Below are 12,480 nucleotides of genomic sequence, written 5' to 3'. Positions count from 1 at the left end.
CTGTTACTTTTTAAAAATTCAGTTTGAGCACAAGATTAAAATAACTTAAATACTTTATTGATAAAACTAGAACGTTCACATTGAGTCACTGCTTCGTCTGCTTGGCTCGAAGCTTCTCTAAAGTTTTCTGTGAAGAGACGGAACAAAACAAATATTCTATTAAACTCAATTCAACAACAACTGAATCGTAGTTTTAACGTCAACAGGTTTTTTTTTTTTTTTTTTACCTTGTGGAATTCTTTGGCCTTCAGTCGATTTTGTGCAGAAGCTTCCTGTCGGCTCCGGATCGTTTTCTGCTGCTTGACCTCCTCCAGCTGATGGTACAGTCTGAGGACAGATGTGTGCGGGTCGGGGAGAACATGAAGGGATGAAGCTTTTCTTGATTTCTGAGAATAATTCATGGTGGTGAATTTAAATGTGGTTTCCTAAAGACACTGGGCCTCGGCAGCGGAGTGAGCTAAAGAGAACAAATACACTTGATAATAAATCGAGTGTTCTAAAGGGTTTATCTCTAAAACACAACTTAAAGTTTTCTCAGCCAGAAATGTTTTTCCTTTAAAACCTTAACCCTCACAGCTCCGTCTGTTTCGGTGGAGGAACGATGCAGGATCATTATTTTCTCACGGTACCTCTGAGTTCTCTGGTACATCTCAGAAACGTCCCGCCTCCTTTGCTCTGGTCCGTAGCTCTTCACCTCTTTCGGCACAGAGTCGCTCACTGACAGAAAACAGAAGTCTGAATTAAATGAACGGATTAAGGACAAAACAAAAGATGATTTGAATCCACGTGTGAAATGATATGAAGTTAAACCTGGAGGTGGAGGCTGACTCGTTCTCTGCTGGATGGAACCAGACGTCTCCCCCTCTCCGTCCTTTGACTTGTCAGCTTTACGTTGAACGTCTGATTCCTCTTCTCTGGCTTCAGATTCAGCTGGATTCTTGTTTAGAGCCACTTTGGCCTTGATGTCTTCCACCCGGCGAGTTGATCTCTGGAGCAGAGCTCTGCGCTTCTGCTCCGCGTGCTGCAGGCGTCTGCTCGGACCCCAGTGAACGTCCAGGACCGTCACTTCATGTTGGGAGGGAAACAACAGAGGGAGGATTTTACTGAAGTTCACAAAAGATCAGTGAAATAATCATATTTGAAATTTTAATCTGATGAAGTCTCACTTCTTTTTGATCCTGATTACATCCACATTTACTTTATTGACCAGAATGGATTCTTCTTATGAAACCACATTAAAATTAACAAGATCTGCACCAAATTACACACAGTCACAAACATCAGTCGTCTAAACACTGGTTTTAACTCGTTTCTCTCACATGTTAAAAAAAGGAAACTTATTCCTGGATCAGGTCGAATCAGAAGCATCAGTTCAGCCACTGATCTCGTCTCTGCTGCATATTTTCAGTCCAACTTTACCTGGATGAGTTTGAGCTTCGTCCTCCGGTAACAACGTGGATTCTGCCCCCTACAGGAGACATGTTGCATGTTCAGATCAGACCTGTGCAGAGTGAGTGACCGCTCTGATCGAGATGTTTAAGTACCTCGGTCTCTTTGCTTCTCTGTCCTTCCTCATCTGGAGTTTTGTCTTCACAGTCTCCCTCCTCCTCAGTGATGGTCGTCTCTTCGTCCTGAGTGGAGTCCGTCAGACTCACCAGTGTTATCTCCGACTGCTCCAGGATCCCCTTCTCACAGGCCGCTTCCTGAAACCCAGGCAAAGATGAGAAGACAACTCAGACGATGACGTATCACACGTAACAAAAGTTAAATGACTGACAAAGGGAACATACCATAATCTTTTGGAACAGAGGAATATCCGTCCTCAGGTTGGAACCCGGCTCAGACGTCGTTTCTTCCCGAACGTCACTGATTTGAACTGAATCTCGAAGCCTTCCAGAAGTGCAGCTCTCTCCTGCAGCGCCTCCTGCTGGATGTGATGTTCCTGCAGCAGGTGCTTTATCACACATGATTAAATTTGATAGACTCAGAGCCGTCAGCTCCACGTCTGCACTCGCGGTGTCTTCCAGCACGAGGGCAGAGTCCTGGGTCTGGGATAGTTCGTGTGAGGCAGGATTCTCTGAGCGGAAGCGCTCAGGCGACAGTTCGGACTCCACAGAAGAATCACTCTGAGTTTCAGACTCTTCAGGAGGTGAGGAAACACTGCGCTCCTCGCTGCTCAGCTGTCCTTCAGATGAGGACGGCCCTTTGTGTGCGAGCAGGTGAAAGGTCATGGACGGGTCGGCAGTTTCGTTGTGGGTGACCTCAGCCAGCAGCGGGTGGAAAGAGTCTGAGCCTGGAAAAATTAAAGTTTCTTACCAGGTAAGAAAAAGAACTGCAGCTTACGATACAGATATTTATATTCACTATGTTCTCTCCCTGTGTTAAAACCAACTCAAGGTCACTTTTGATTTCACTGTTTTCTCACCGTCTGTCCTTTCAGGGTCCAGGTCCATCGGACTGGTTCGGTTCTGTGGTGTCTGGTCTTCTGGATGTCGACTCGCAGCTGGGACGGTGGCGCAGTGTGACAACGCTTCAGGAGGCAACACCGGGTGTGACGGCAGACTGGCCTCAGCTGAGACACTGGGATCCATGAGGGTACGTTCACCTACAAACAGCAGCAGACAAACCATCTGATGGATTATTTTCTATAATTAATCAGATTGAATGAATCAGTAAAAGGTTCGAGTCTTGTCGACCATTCATTGAAGAGTCTCACTACATGAATCAGTCACGACCCGTTCTGTTACCTGAGACTCCACTGTGCTGGTCGTTATCTGGCTCCCCGGCCAGCGGCCTCATCTGGCTTTCCTCCTGAACTTCTTCCAACCATGTGGTCGACTGCTCCGGCACCATCTGACCCATCAGCTGACTCGCGTCCTGCCAGCCGCTCTGACAGTTAGAGCTGGAGCGATAGGAGAGTCGACCAATCATCCGACTCAGAGTGGAATCCCATCCACCTTGACCCACGCTCACTGGAAGCTGACCGATCATGGACGAGTGAGCCGACGGCTGACCGACCAGTTGCTCCATGGCCGAGTCCCTCTGGTCAGCGGCGAGGCAGGATGACTGCTCTGCCAGCTCGCCAACCAGAGGCCTGAAAGAGTCTTCAGCCTGGGAGGAGGCGTCACCTGAGAAGCGATCCAGGATTGGGTTGACAGTAAAGTCTCTATCCTGTGACAAAAAAAAAGATAAGCTGACTTGAGTTAAAATCCTGTTCTTGTTAACGGGGTAAAGTGGTTTGTGAGTCACTGACCAGGTCACTCTGGGTTCGAGTCCCCGTGGGAAGAGTCTGACGACCTGCAGAGTCTTCGCCCTCCACTCTCGACTCTGAGGCTTCAACCACAGATCTGGGCTTGTCCACATACGAGGCTTCACTGTCTGAGGAGGGAAAAAAGACTCATGATATAAACTGACGAGTGAAAGACGCCTTCTTAAACTGAAGCACGACTACCTATCTACCTGTCGTTCTCCCAGCGGTGCTGAGGGAGAAGTCGAGCTCCCTCGTGTATCGGTCTATGATGCGCTGAATGCTGCTGTCGTTAAACAGAGATTGCACGGCGGCACCATGACGATGTGCAGCTGACGTGTCCTTAATGAAGGAGAGTTGACTGGACGGAGAAGAGACGTCGAGAACATCAGCCCCTTGTTCCTCACAAAGTGTGTCAGGTGGGGATTTATCTGAAGAAGAGAAGAGGAGAATGATTCGGGCTCTAACACTGATCCTGTGCTCCGCTGCAGTAAAGATGCGTTCAGAACGACAGGAAACTGTCTGAAGCATTCAGTGGAGGGGTGGAGTCTGGGTAACGCCCCGTGAGCTAAATGACACACTCCTCACCAGTGTTTACGTTTTGCTCAGCGTCAGTGGTGATGTAGCTGCCGGTGGAGATGGTGGTGGAGGAGAGGCAGTCAGGATCAGGAGGCCTGAGAGGAGACTGACACACACAGGTCATTTTTATTTGACATTGTTTACTTTCCGACGTCTTAACGTTCTCGCTGAGCTCAGTTCAAGTGTAGAAACCATCAGGAAATGTATTTTGATGAAATACTTTTCAGGTTCAGAAATTCTTACATCATTGCTCAGAAGAAACACACACACACACACACACACACACACACACACACACACACACACACACACACACACACACACACACACACACACACACACACACACACACACACACACACCGAGCTCAGCTCAAGTGTAGAAACCATCATGAAATGTATTTTAATTAAATACACTTTGGGTTCAGTAATTTCACATCATTGCTCAGAACAAACACACAAAGACATCACACCCTGACTTTGACGCCACACACACAAGAGAAAAAAGCTTCTCAAGCATAATCAGAGGCCGAGGCAGCAGATCCTGCCAAAGCTTCAGATTTGGCTAAATTTCATCATCGATCCACGTGTGAACCTCAGAGGACTTTTAGATAAAAGACACAGAGACGATATGCAGTGAAATTCATGTCAATTAGAACTATTGTTAATCAAACTCATAGATCAACTGCACGTCAGAAGAGAAACAGAAGGTTTCTAACTGAGCAGACAGACGCTGATTCACTGCATATTGACTGAACTGTTCCTTCACCTCTAACTTTCTCATCAGTCGTTGCTGCAGATTTTCCCCACAACATCAGTGACTCGTTCCAAAGGACAGAACGAGCACTAAGAGCTGTTCAGCCTCAGTTGCTCTGGTTACCTCTCTGAAGGATCTGTAGCTTGTGGCTGCAGCACCAGAGAAGTCGGCTCCTCTCCCAGAGTCGGACGAAGGAGGCGAGATTATTCTCAGGGCCGAATCTGAAAAAACAAGGTTTCAGTGAAAATGTTTGAATTTCACAAGACACTAACCTAAGCCTGATCCTCCTCGCCTGTACTCCTTCACCTCTACGTACCAGACTCTGAAGATTCTGGAGATGTTACTGCTCCGGTCAGCAGTCTCTCTCTCCAGATGTGATGGCTGGATGTCTTTGAGTTTGTCCCAAAGCTGCTCTGTCTGTCATCTGTCCGTTTCCCGCTGCTGGACACAGAGGGCGTCTCCAGAGTTCTGTCAGACACGACAGACCAATCTGATTCGTCCTGCAGATCCCAGTTTACAGTGTGTGATGGAACCTTCAGGTTCTTCTCTGGGCCTGGAGGAACAACAAACATTAAATCAGCTCATACTCGATGTGATGAAAACAGAACTTTAAGATTTTTTTCTGGGGCTGGGCCGACCTGTGACGTGGCTGGTGTTGAAGGGCGTCTCCACCTCTTGAATTGCACTGAGCTCGTGTTGTTCAGTCGCCTCCATGATTCCCAGTCTGATGCGGGTCACTGGGGGCTTCGCCGCTCGAACAGGAGGAGGGAGGAGTTGTGGCAGGAGGACGGACGCTGGAGCAGGAACACTGGTCTGAGCGATGGGATCTTAATAAAAAAAAAAAAGCATTTTATAATGAATTTAAACACTGATGCAGAATTAGAGTATTGCATTTTAATGCAACTGGGGCATTAAGAGTTTATTAGTAAATGTGTAATTCTATACAATCACAAATTGAAAAAACGAGAAGGTGGAAGGAGTAAAGTGGAAAATGATTTAATAAATTGTGTCAAAACTGACTCACCACTGCCACACGGTGGTGAGTGAGGGGAAGCCTCTTTGTTTTGCGGGTCTTGGAGGTGTGATAATGTTCCTCCGTTAGACTCCTCTATCGCCCTCAGCAGGAACGCAAGTAATCTGAGACGAGTCTGACCCGTGTTCTCTGAAACGGACTCTTCACTGGGAGCGTCTGAAACTGGCTGTGGGGGAGAAAACACATCAGAACAGGAAAGTTGTTTTTAAAGAACTTTTGAGAAACAAAGGAGAACAAGCGTCTTTACTTCACACTGATGTTTATACAAAGTTCTGAACAATAAACTCAAAGCACAACTTTTCCTCACTTGTGCATCAGAATGAATCAAAGCCTTGAACTCCATCTCATCTTCACGTCTCTGCCTCTCCTCTTCTTGCTGCAGCTTTACTGCCTCCCTCTGCTCCTGCAAGCGTCTCTGCACCTCCTGCAGCTCTCGCCTCCGCCGCTCCTCTTCTTGCTGCCTCTGATGCAGCTCTACCACCTCCCTCTGCTCCTGCACATGCCTCTGCACCTCCTGCAGCTCTCGCCTCCGCCTCTCCTCTTCTTGCTGCCTCTGATGCAGCTCTACCACCTCCCTCTGCTCCTGCACATGCCTCTGCACCTCCTGCAGCTCTCGCCTCCGCCTCTCCTCTTCTTGCTGCCTCTGATGCAGCTCTACCACCTCCCTCTGCTCCTGCACATGCCTCTGCACCTCCTGCAGCTCTCGCCTCTGCCTTTCTTCTTGTTGCAGCTCTACTGCCTCCCTCTGCTCCTGCAAGCGTCTCTGCATCTCCTGCAGCTCTACTGCCTCCCTCTGCTCCTGCAAGCGTCTCTGCATCTCCTGCAGCTCTCGCCTCCGCCTCTCCTCTTCTTGCTGCCTCTGATGCAGCTCTACCACCTCCCTCTGCTCATGCACACGCCTCTGGAACTCCTGCAACTCTCGCCTCTGCCTCTCCTTGTCGTCCCTCCTGGCGCTCAGAGGACCCGTCTGCAGGGAACCCTTCAACACGATGCCAGGCTGAACCTCTGCATGACCTGGAACCAGAGTGGCATCATCTGAGATGCTCGGGCTGGTGGCCTGGATGGGATCAGAGGATCGCTGGAGTGGGACGTTGGTTGAGGGATGTGTTGTGAACAGTTTGTGAGGCGGAGGCTCTGTGGAGAGCGAGGAGGGTCTCACTCTCTGTGGAAGGTGCTCTGTTACTCTCTCCATTATGTTGTCGGTGAGCCAGGAGCTCACGCCTGGTCTCTGGTACCTTGAACGATTCGAGCTAGATTCCACTTCATCAGGCAGCAGCTTGGAACCAGCGCTCAAACTGGGGCCAGGAAGACGAGGAGGTGAAGCAGGAATGTCAGACTCTCTAGTGGGAACTTCTTTTGAGGTTTGTGGTTTATCATGGATGAATGATGGGACTGCAGGAGTTGTCGGCCGAGGGGCTGGAAGATGCAGCGGCTGAGTGCTGTGCAGAGGTGGGTGACCTGGAGGTACGACAGCGGACAGCAACGATGGGGAGGTCATGCTGTAACGAATTCGCAGAGCTCGCTGGTATTCCTCCAGACGCTGGCGAGCCACTTCCACGGACCTCTGGTGAATTCTAAATAACAAAGAAGATGGAAAATCATTCAAAGTCAAGTGTGTTTTACCCACAATTCCCCAAATCTGCCTCAAGGGGGTTTAAACTGTGCACAGCAGGAAACCTTAGATCTGCAGATCTCTGAAGCTACATCAATGCTGCTACATTTCCTCCTGCACTCCACACTGCTACAACGATTTTGAGCAGCTACGGAGTTTGGAAGCGCTGCTGACCCAGTTTCAGTTTGAAGACCAAGGGGCTACGCTGTAGTCTGGACAAGCTATAATGGAGACGTTCACTTTCTGATTGGTTCTCATCAGCCACGACACGACTACCAGTGGTGAACACAAAGCGTTGCTCACACTTACTGTCAGGAGCAGTTCCACCTCTTTGCTGTTCCAAGAAAATAAATCTATTAGATTTAAATTACTCTGTCACCTTTAGGGATTTACTTTCAAGAACAACTAGATAACAAAGTGTTGAATCAAAAATCATTTTATCATTAGAGTTTAAAACTCACCTGTTTTGTTCCAGCAGCCGTTGTTGATATTCTCTAATCCTCCTGTTGTGGTCATCTTCACCTGCAGGGGGCTCCAGCTGCAGGAAGCAGAGGTGAAGGTAACAATTAATTGTCAGTGAACGGACACCAACAAATGTGAATAACCATATGAAGAATGATAAGGAGCATCCACAGCTTTAAAACTGAACTGACCTCAGTTGCTGGACCAGTGGTGACTGAGGAGACTTCCTGATCCTGGTCAGTTACGTCTGGTTGGTTAAAATCCACTTCCTGCGTCGCAGCAACTTTCAGTCGTTCCCTCTCCTGCTGAGCCTCCAGCAGCATCCGCTCCAGTTCGACCTTCTGCTTTTCAAGCTCCTGCAGCAAAACCACCTGCTGCTGCTTCTCCCGCTCCAGCTCCTCTTCCTAGATGAAGATCAACATGTAAAAGTGTTCATACGTTACCAGTGTGATCACAGAGACAGATTTTAGCCAAGCTTCGCAGCAGGGGTCAAAAACCATTTGAGGAATCAGTTTCCTCAAAGATAACTGAAGTGGACACGTGAGTTAGAGGCAACAAAATAAAATCTGTCCAGGAATCTGTCGACCTCCAGAGGATCAACCTGCAGGATTCGATCAAACGTCCCCTGGTCTCCATTTTCCTCAACTTCACTTTACTTTTCAATGTTTTGCTACAAACAACGTTCGGGGCTTTGGCTCCAGAACACGGAATAAAACAAAGGTCTGCAGATGAGGTACAAAAGAAGAAAACACGTTCAAAGCAGACAGAGACTTGAAGTGATCAGCAGCAAACACCTGCTTTAGATAGAGGCTGCACTGATGACGTAATGATGATCACATGGCTCAAAACATTCTGACCAATCACAACACAGCTGCTATCGAAATAATGATGCAACCAGGCTGTGGATTCTGTGATACGTTTTATAAAAAATAAAATATACTGAGTTTTCTCCAAACGCAACAAAAATAGAAAAATGATTTAAAGTTTTGAACAGGATCAGAGTGAAGGATCATTTGGTGAATCTAAAATTCAAACAGCTGCAATTAATTGTGATGTGAATCTAAACAAGAAAGTGTTAGAGACAAATAATTATTGTTAGGAGGCAGAACAGAGCCCTCCATGTTTTCATTAATCTACAATATGTTCTTGTAAAAGCATTTAGACCAGATTATCTGTGAATGATTATTTACTATGTATAAAAATAAATAAGAACCAGTGTGTACTTGTACCCTTTTCTTTCGTTCGTCTCCAAATTCTTGGATTCTGTTTGCGAGATCATCAGTTGACGGCTCCGTCTTCTCCAGTGCTGATCAAATTAAATACAAGAAACAAAAGTTTACAACAAGAAAGTAAAACATTCAAGAATAGGTTTATAACATTTAGATGTACCAGTTATTATTATTAATAATATGGAAATAATAGTGTTGATGGGCCGAGGGATGGAGGCCAAAACAAAAAGGTAAAGTTTTATTACAGCTGACGATCGTGGATGTTTTATCTGGAGGTGAGAGAACCGGCTGTGGGAGCTCCATGGGAGGTGGTTGCTTCTTCTCCTCGCTGGTCAGAGAGCCGGTCTCGATGGTCGTGTCGCGCTCTGGGATCTGATCAGTCATGACAGTTGGTGAATCAGCTGGAGAGACTCCACTGCTGTGTTCCGTCCACTGGTTCCTCTGACCTCTGATACGATCCAGGAGCTTCTTCAACGCCCGCCGAGGACCAGGTCTGGAGGCTTCCACTGAAAGTCCAGAAAAACGACGATTGCAGTTATGAATCGGTGAAGATGAGTTTCAAGATCAGAGCATTGATCTTCGTGTACCTGCCAAAGGGTAACTGACATTTTCAAGTCCTCTAACAACCCTGACCACTTCATGAATCTAGGCTTAGTGTTCCCGTTGCTTCTCTTCACCTCCAGCGGATGTTTCCTGCTCATCGCTCACAGCCTCTCGCTCCGCTTCATGTGCAGTGTTGTCTGTTCCTGGTGTGGAGATGTCATCCAGAGTGACGTCCAGCTCTTGGTCCTGGCTGCCTGTGGACAGAGCTGGTAGGGGCTCCGGTGCCAGCTGGACCACCAGGTCACCTTTGACCCCTGGGATCAGACAAAGAGATTAATAGAGGCTACGTTAAAACTATATAGCTGCTTTGAGACATGCACTGAATTTCACTTCAAAAATATTTGCAGGATTTTAAACTTGATTTAATCACCCTATTCAACAAAGCATTACAAAGTACTGCACCACTGATCAGTCCTTACTCCTCTCTCCTGTGTACATGTCTTCAAAAGCAAACTCAATCTCCCTCTGGAAGTCGTCCCTCGTCTCCTGTCTCTTGTAGAGAGGCTGGAAGATCTGAGGAGGCATCTGTGACACCTGCTGTCTCCTCCTCAGCAGGTCTGTCTGCTGCATGTGCTCCAGTTCAACAAGCAAGCGCTCGCGATCCTGAAGAGGCCATCAAAATACACAGAGTTCAGCTATTCACCCTGAACCACAAGCACCAAGCCACCACTGATACAAGACTATTAAACACATTTTCATCCAACTGTGTTAAACTCTGCAAAAAAAAAAAAAGGTTCATCCACATTTCTCTGCTTAATTTCTCTAAAATATGTTCAACTTATGCTAAAAGAATGTACATATCAACAAAGCATCATAAAATTAATATATTACATCACATTTTGCTAAATAAACAAAACAAACTGATCATCAAAAAATGTCTAAATATAGAAACATGAACAAAATATTGTATATCTACAGTGATGACAAGTAGCATCTGAGCAAATCCTCCATTATCTGCAGACAAGAACTACTTTGGTGTCAGTAACAGCTGTTACCTGTACGAGCTGTTCCCTCCTCAGGGCCTGCCTCCCTCTGAGACGAGCCTTCTCAAGCTGCTCCTCTCTCCTCCTCGTTTCCTCCCTCTGCAGCTCCTGCTGTCTCCTCACCTCCAGCTCAGCTTCCTCATGAGCATTCATCTGTGGACACATCCATAGATTAGACTCTGATCGGGTGAGTTAACAGACCGTGGGGTTAGTTTGATATAATAATCAGAGGACGTACCTGCTGTGTGTCTTCCTCTCTGTCCACTGTGCTCTCTGGCATGTTGTAATGTGTGGCAGCGAAGGCGCTCACATCAGATTTCTTCACTACGTGTGGCTTGTTATAATTGATGTTCTGTTTGAACAAGAGATGACTGTGTTACCTTGACTCCACCAAGAACCTCTGATTAATAAAAACACCTCAGCAGGATGATGGATATTTGAACACACTGCACAACAACACATGAAATTACTGAAAGAAACAGAGCAAAGCTTTTGAACACATTTCTTCTCTAACATGCGAGCTAACGAGCCCGGGTGTCTCTTCAGGCTCAGATTGAAAAACGTGTCCTTAATAAGACTGTTGGGGTGAATCACCTGAATGGGGTTGGGGGGAGGCGGCGGGAGGCGGACCACTTTTGCTGATCGCTCCTTTTCTGTCTGCAGTGCCTTCTTCCTGGCACTGATGAGTCTACAGAGAAACAAGAGGAACAGACTCGTTCTTTCTGATGACATTCAACATGCAAACGTCTTAGAAGTGAATATTTGTGATGCTGCTCACTGGCTTTGTCTCTCATGTTCTTTATGTCTCTGTGATTTCAGCTCCTTCAGGGCTTCTCGATAACGCTGCTCTGCTTTGACGTGATTTTCCTCCTCCCTCTGAGCAATGGCTGCCAAGTCGGGCTCCTTGATGAAATGGATCAAAATGGACACAAACAAATGACATTTCTAAAAAACTTCCTATTCATCGTCTGGTGAGTTTATTCTGCAGCTTCTGATTTCAGAAGTTTAGCCCGAATGTGGTTTAACAACAGAGGGGGTCGCACCTTCTGAAGATCCATGAGACAACTTGTGATTTGTGAATATGGGTCAAACAGATGAAATGTGATTGATTATCTTACATTTTCCTTTGCGCTCCTGTGTCCCTGGCCGAGGAGCTGGAGACTCTCCTGGTACAGCCTCTGCAGCGTGTGGAGCTTCTCCTGCTGCTGTCGCTCCCAGTCCAGCCGCAGCTCCTCGCCCAGCAGCTCCAGCTCACGCTGCCGCCTCTGCTCCACCGCCTGTCGGATCTGCTGAGCGATGTGTCGCTGCTGCTCCCGCACCTGCAGGTCGAGAGGAAACACGTGTGGGCGACTGTGGCTGAGGGGGAGAGTGGGTATCCCCCCCTCCCCGCAACCAGAAGATCGGCGGCTCGATCCCCACCCGAAGGGCAGCTGATCAGATCGTTAAATGCAGAACACACTTTACAAACAGCAGCCATCGTTCACCTGCTGTATTCGCAGCTTCCTCCTCCTCTCGTGCTCCTCTCGTACGATCCGAGCCTCCTCGTTGGGGCTCGGTCTTAGTTTCACCAGTTTTCTCTTCATTTTCTCGAAACGCTCCAGCGGACATTTCCCACAGAGCAGCTAGCTGCGGGGTTAGCCGCTAGCTCCGCCGGCGTCACGACGTCAACGCGCACGTGAGGGAAACATTTGAGAAGATGAAAGTTTGTGACTTCGACCATCGAGACACAGAAACGAACGAACCTCTCGAGCTTTTGTTTATTTTGAACCGAAGCGACGCCGAAACCGTTTTCTCCTCCGCGTCACATCCGGTAGTTTAAACTGCCCGCCGTACCGGTTCCGGGGCAGAACACAAAACATTACCGATGGTTCCTACCCATTAACTGAATAGGTCCCCACGCTGAAATGTCACCGATCAAACAAATTAAATATTATGACATAAAAAAATATCTACGAATTAAAGTAAATGAAAATAAA

At 47.4% G+C, this 12,480-nt stretch overlaps 1 protein-coding gene and 1 long non-coding RNA gene across 4 annotated transcripts; one reads left to right on the top strand and one right to left on the bottom strand.

The window, feature by feature from the left end:
* Positions 1-35: 35 nt before the first annotated feature.
* Positions 36-12,475, bottom strand: cep295 (centrosomal protein 295). 3 transcript variants are annotated; one of them, XM_069533821.1, is made up of 30 exons: positions 11,989-12,475; positions 11,623-11,823; positions 11,283-11,407; positions 11,099-11,192; positions 10,743-10,856; positions 10,517-10,657; positions 9,941-10,124; positions 9,596-9,775; positions 9,164-9,424; positions 8,919-8,995; positions 7,881-8,093; positions 7,689-7,765; positions 6,403-7,189; positions 5,923-6,354; positions 5,607-5,781; positions 5,221-5,409; positions 4,899-5,135; positions 4,706-4,803; positions 3,836-3,932; positions 3,460-3,678; positions 3,254-3,378; positions 2,748-3,171; positions 2,426-2,605; positions 1,791-2,293; positions 1,545-1,703; positions 1,420-1,468; positions 811-1,065; positions 630-717; positions 228-327; positions 36-127 (listed from the first exon to the last, which is right to left on the bottom strand). In XM_069533821.1, the coding sequence occupies exons 1-30, from the start codon at positions 12,085-12,087 to the stop codon at positions 86-88; spliced, it is 5,925 nt and encodes a 1,974-aa protein (XP_069389922.1). In that variant the 5' UTR covers positions 12,088-12,475; the 3' UTR covers positions 36-85. The 3 variants fall into 3 exon arrangements, with proteins under 3 accessions (XP_069389922.1, XP_069389920.1, XP_069389921.1); XM_069533819.1 differs by having other exon boundaries at positions 5,923-7,189; XM_069533820.1 differs by lacking the exons at positions 36-127; positions 228-327 and adding an exon at positions 383-457 and having other exon boundaries at positions 575-717; positions 5,923-7,189.
* On the top strand, positions 2,180-4,188 carry LOC138411976 (uncharacterized). Its single transcript, XR_011244464.1, has 2 exons — positions 2,180-2,319; positions 2,441-4,188. It is a non-coding gene; the product is annotated as an uncharacterized lncRNA (long non-coding RNA).
* Positions 12,476-12,480: the final 5 nt, after the last annotated feature.

This window comes from Paralichthys olivaceus, chromosome 11 (assembly GCF_024713975.1).
Source record: "Paralichthys olivaceus isolate ysfri-2021 chromosome 11, ASM2471397v2, whole genome shotgun sequence".
Taxonomy (NCBI): Eukaryota; Metazoa; Chordata; class Actinopteri; order Pleuronectiformes; family Paralichthyidae; genus Paralichthys; species Paralichthys olivaceus.
The sequence above is the reverse complement of the archived record's forward strand: the minus strand, read 5'-3'. Positions and strand labels throughout refer to the sequence as shown.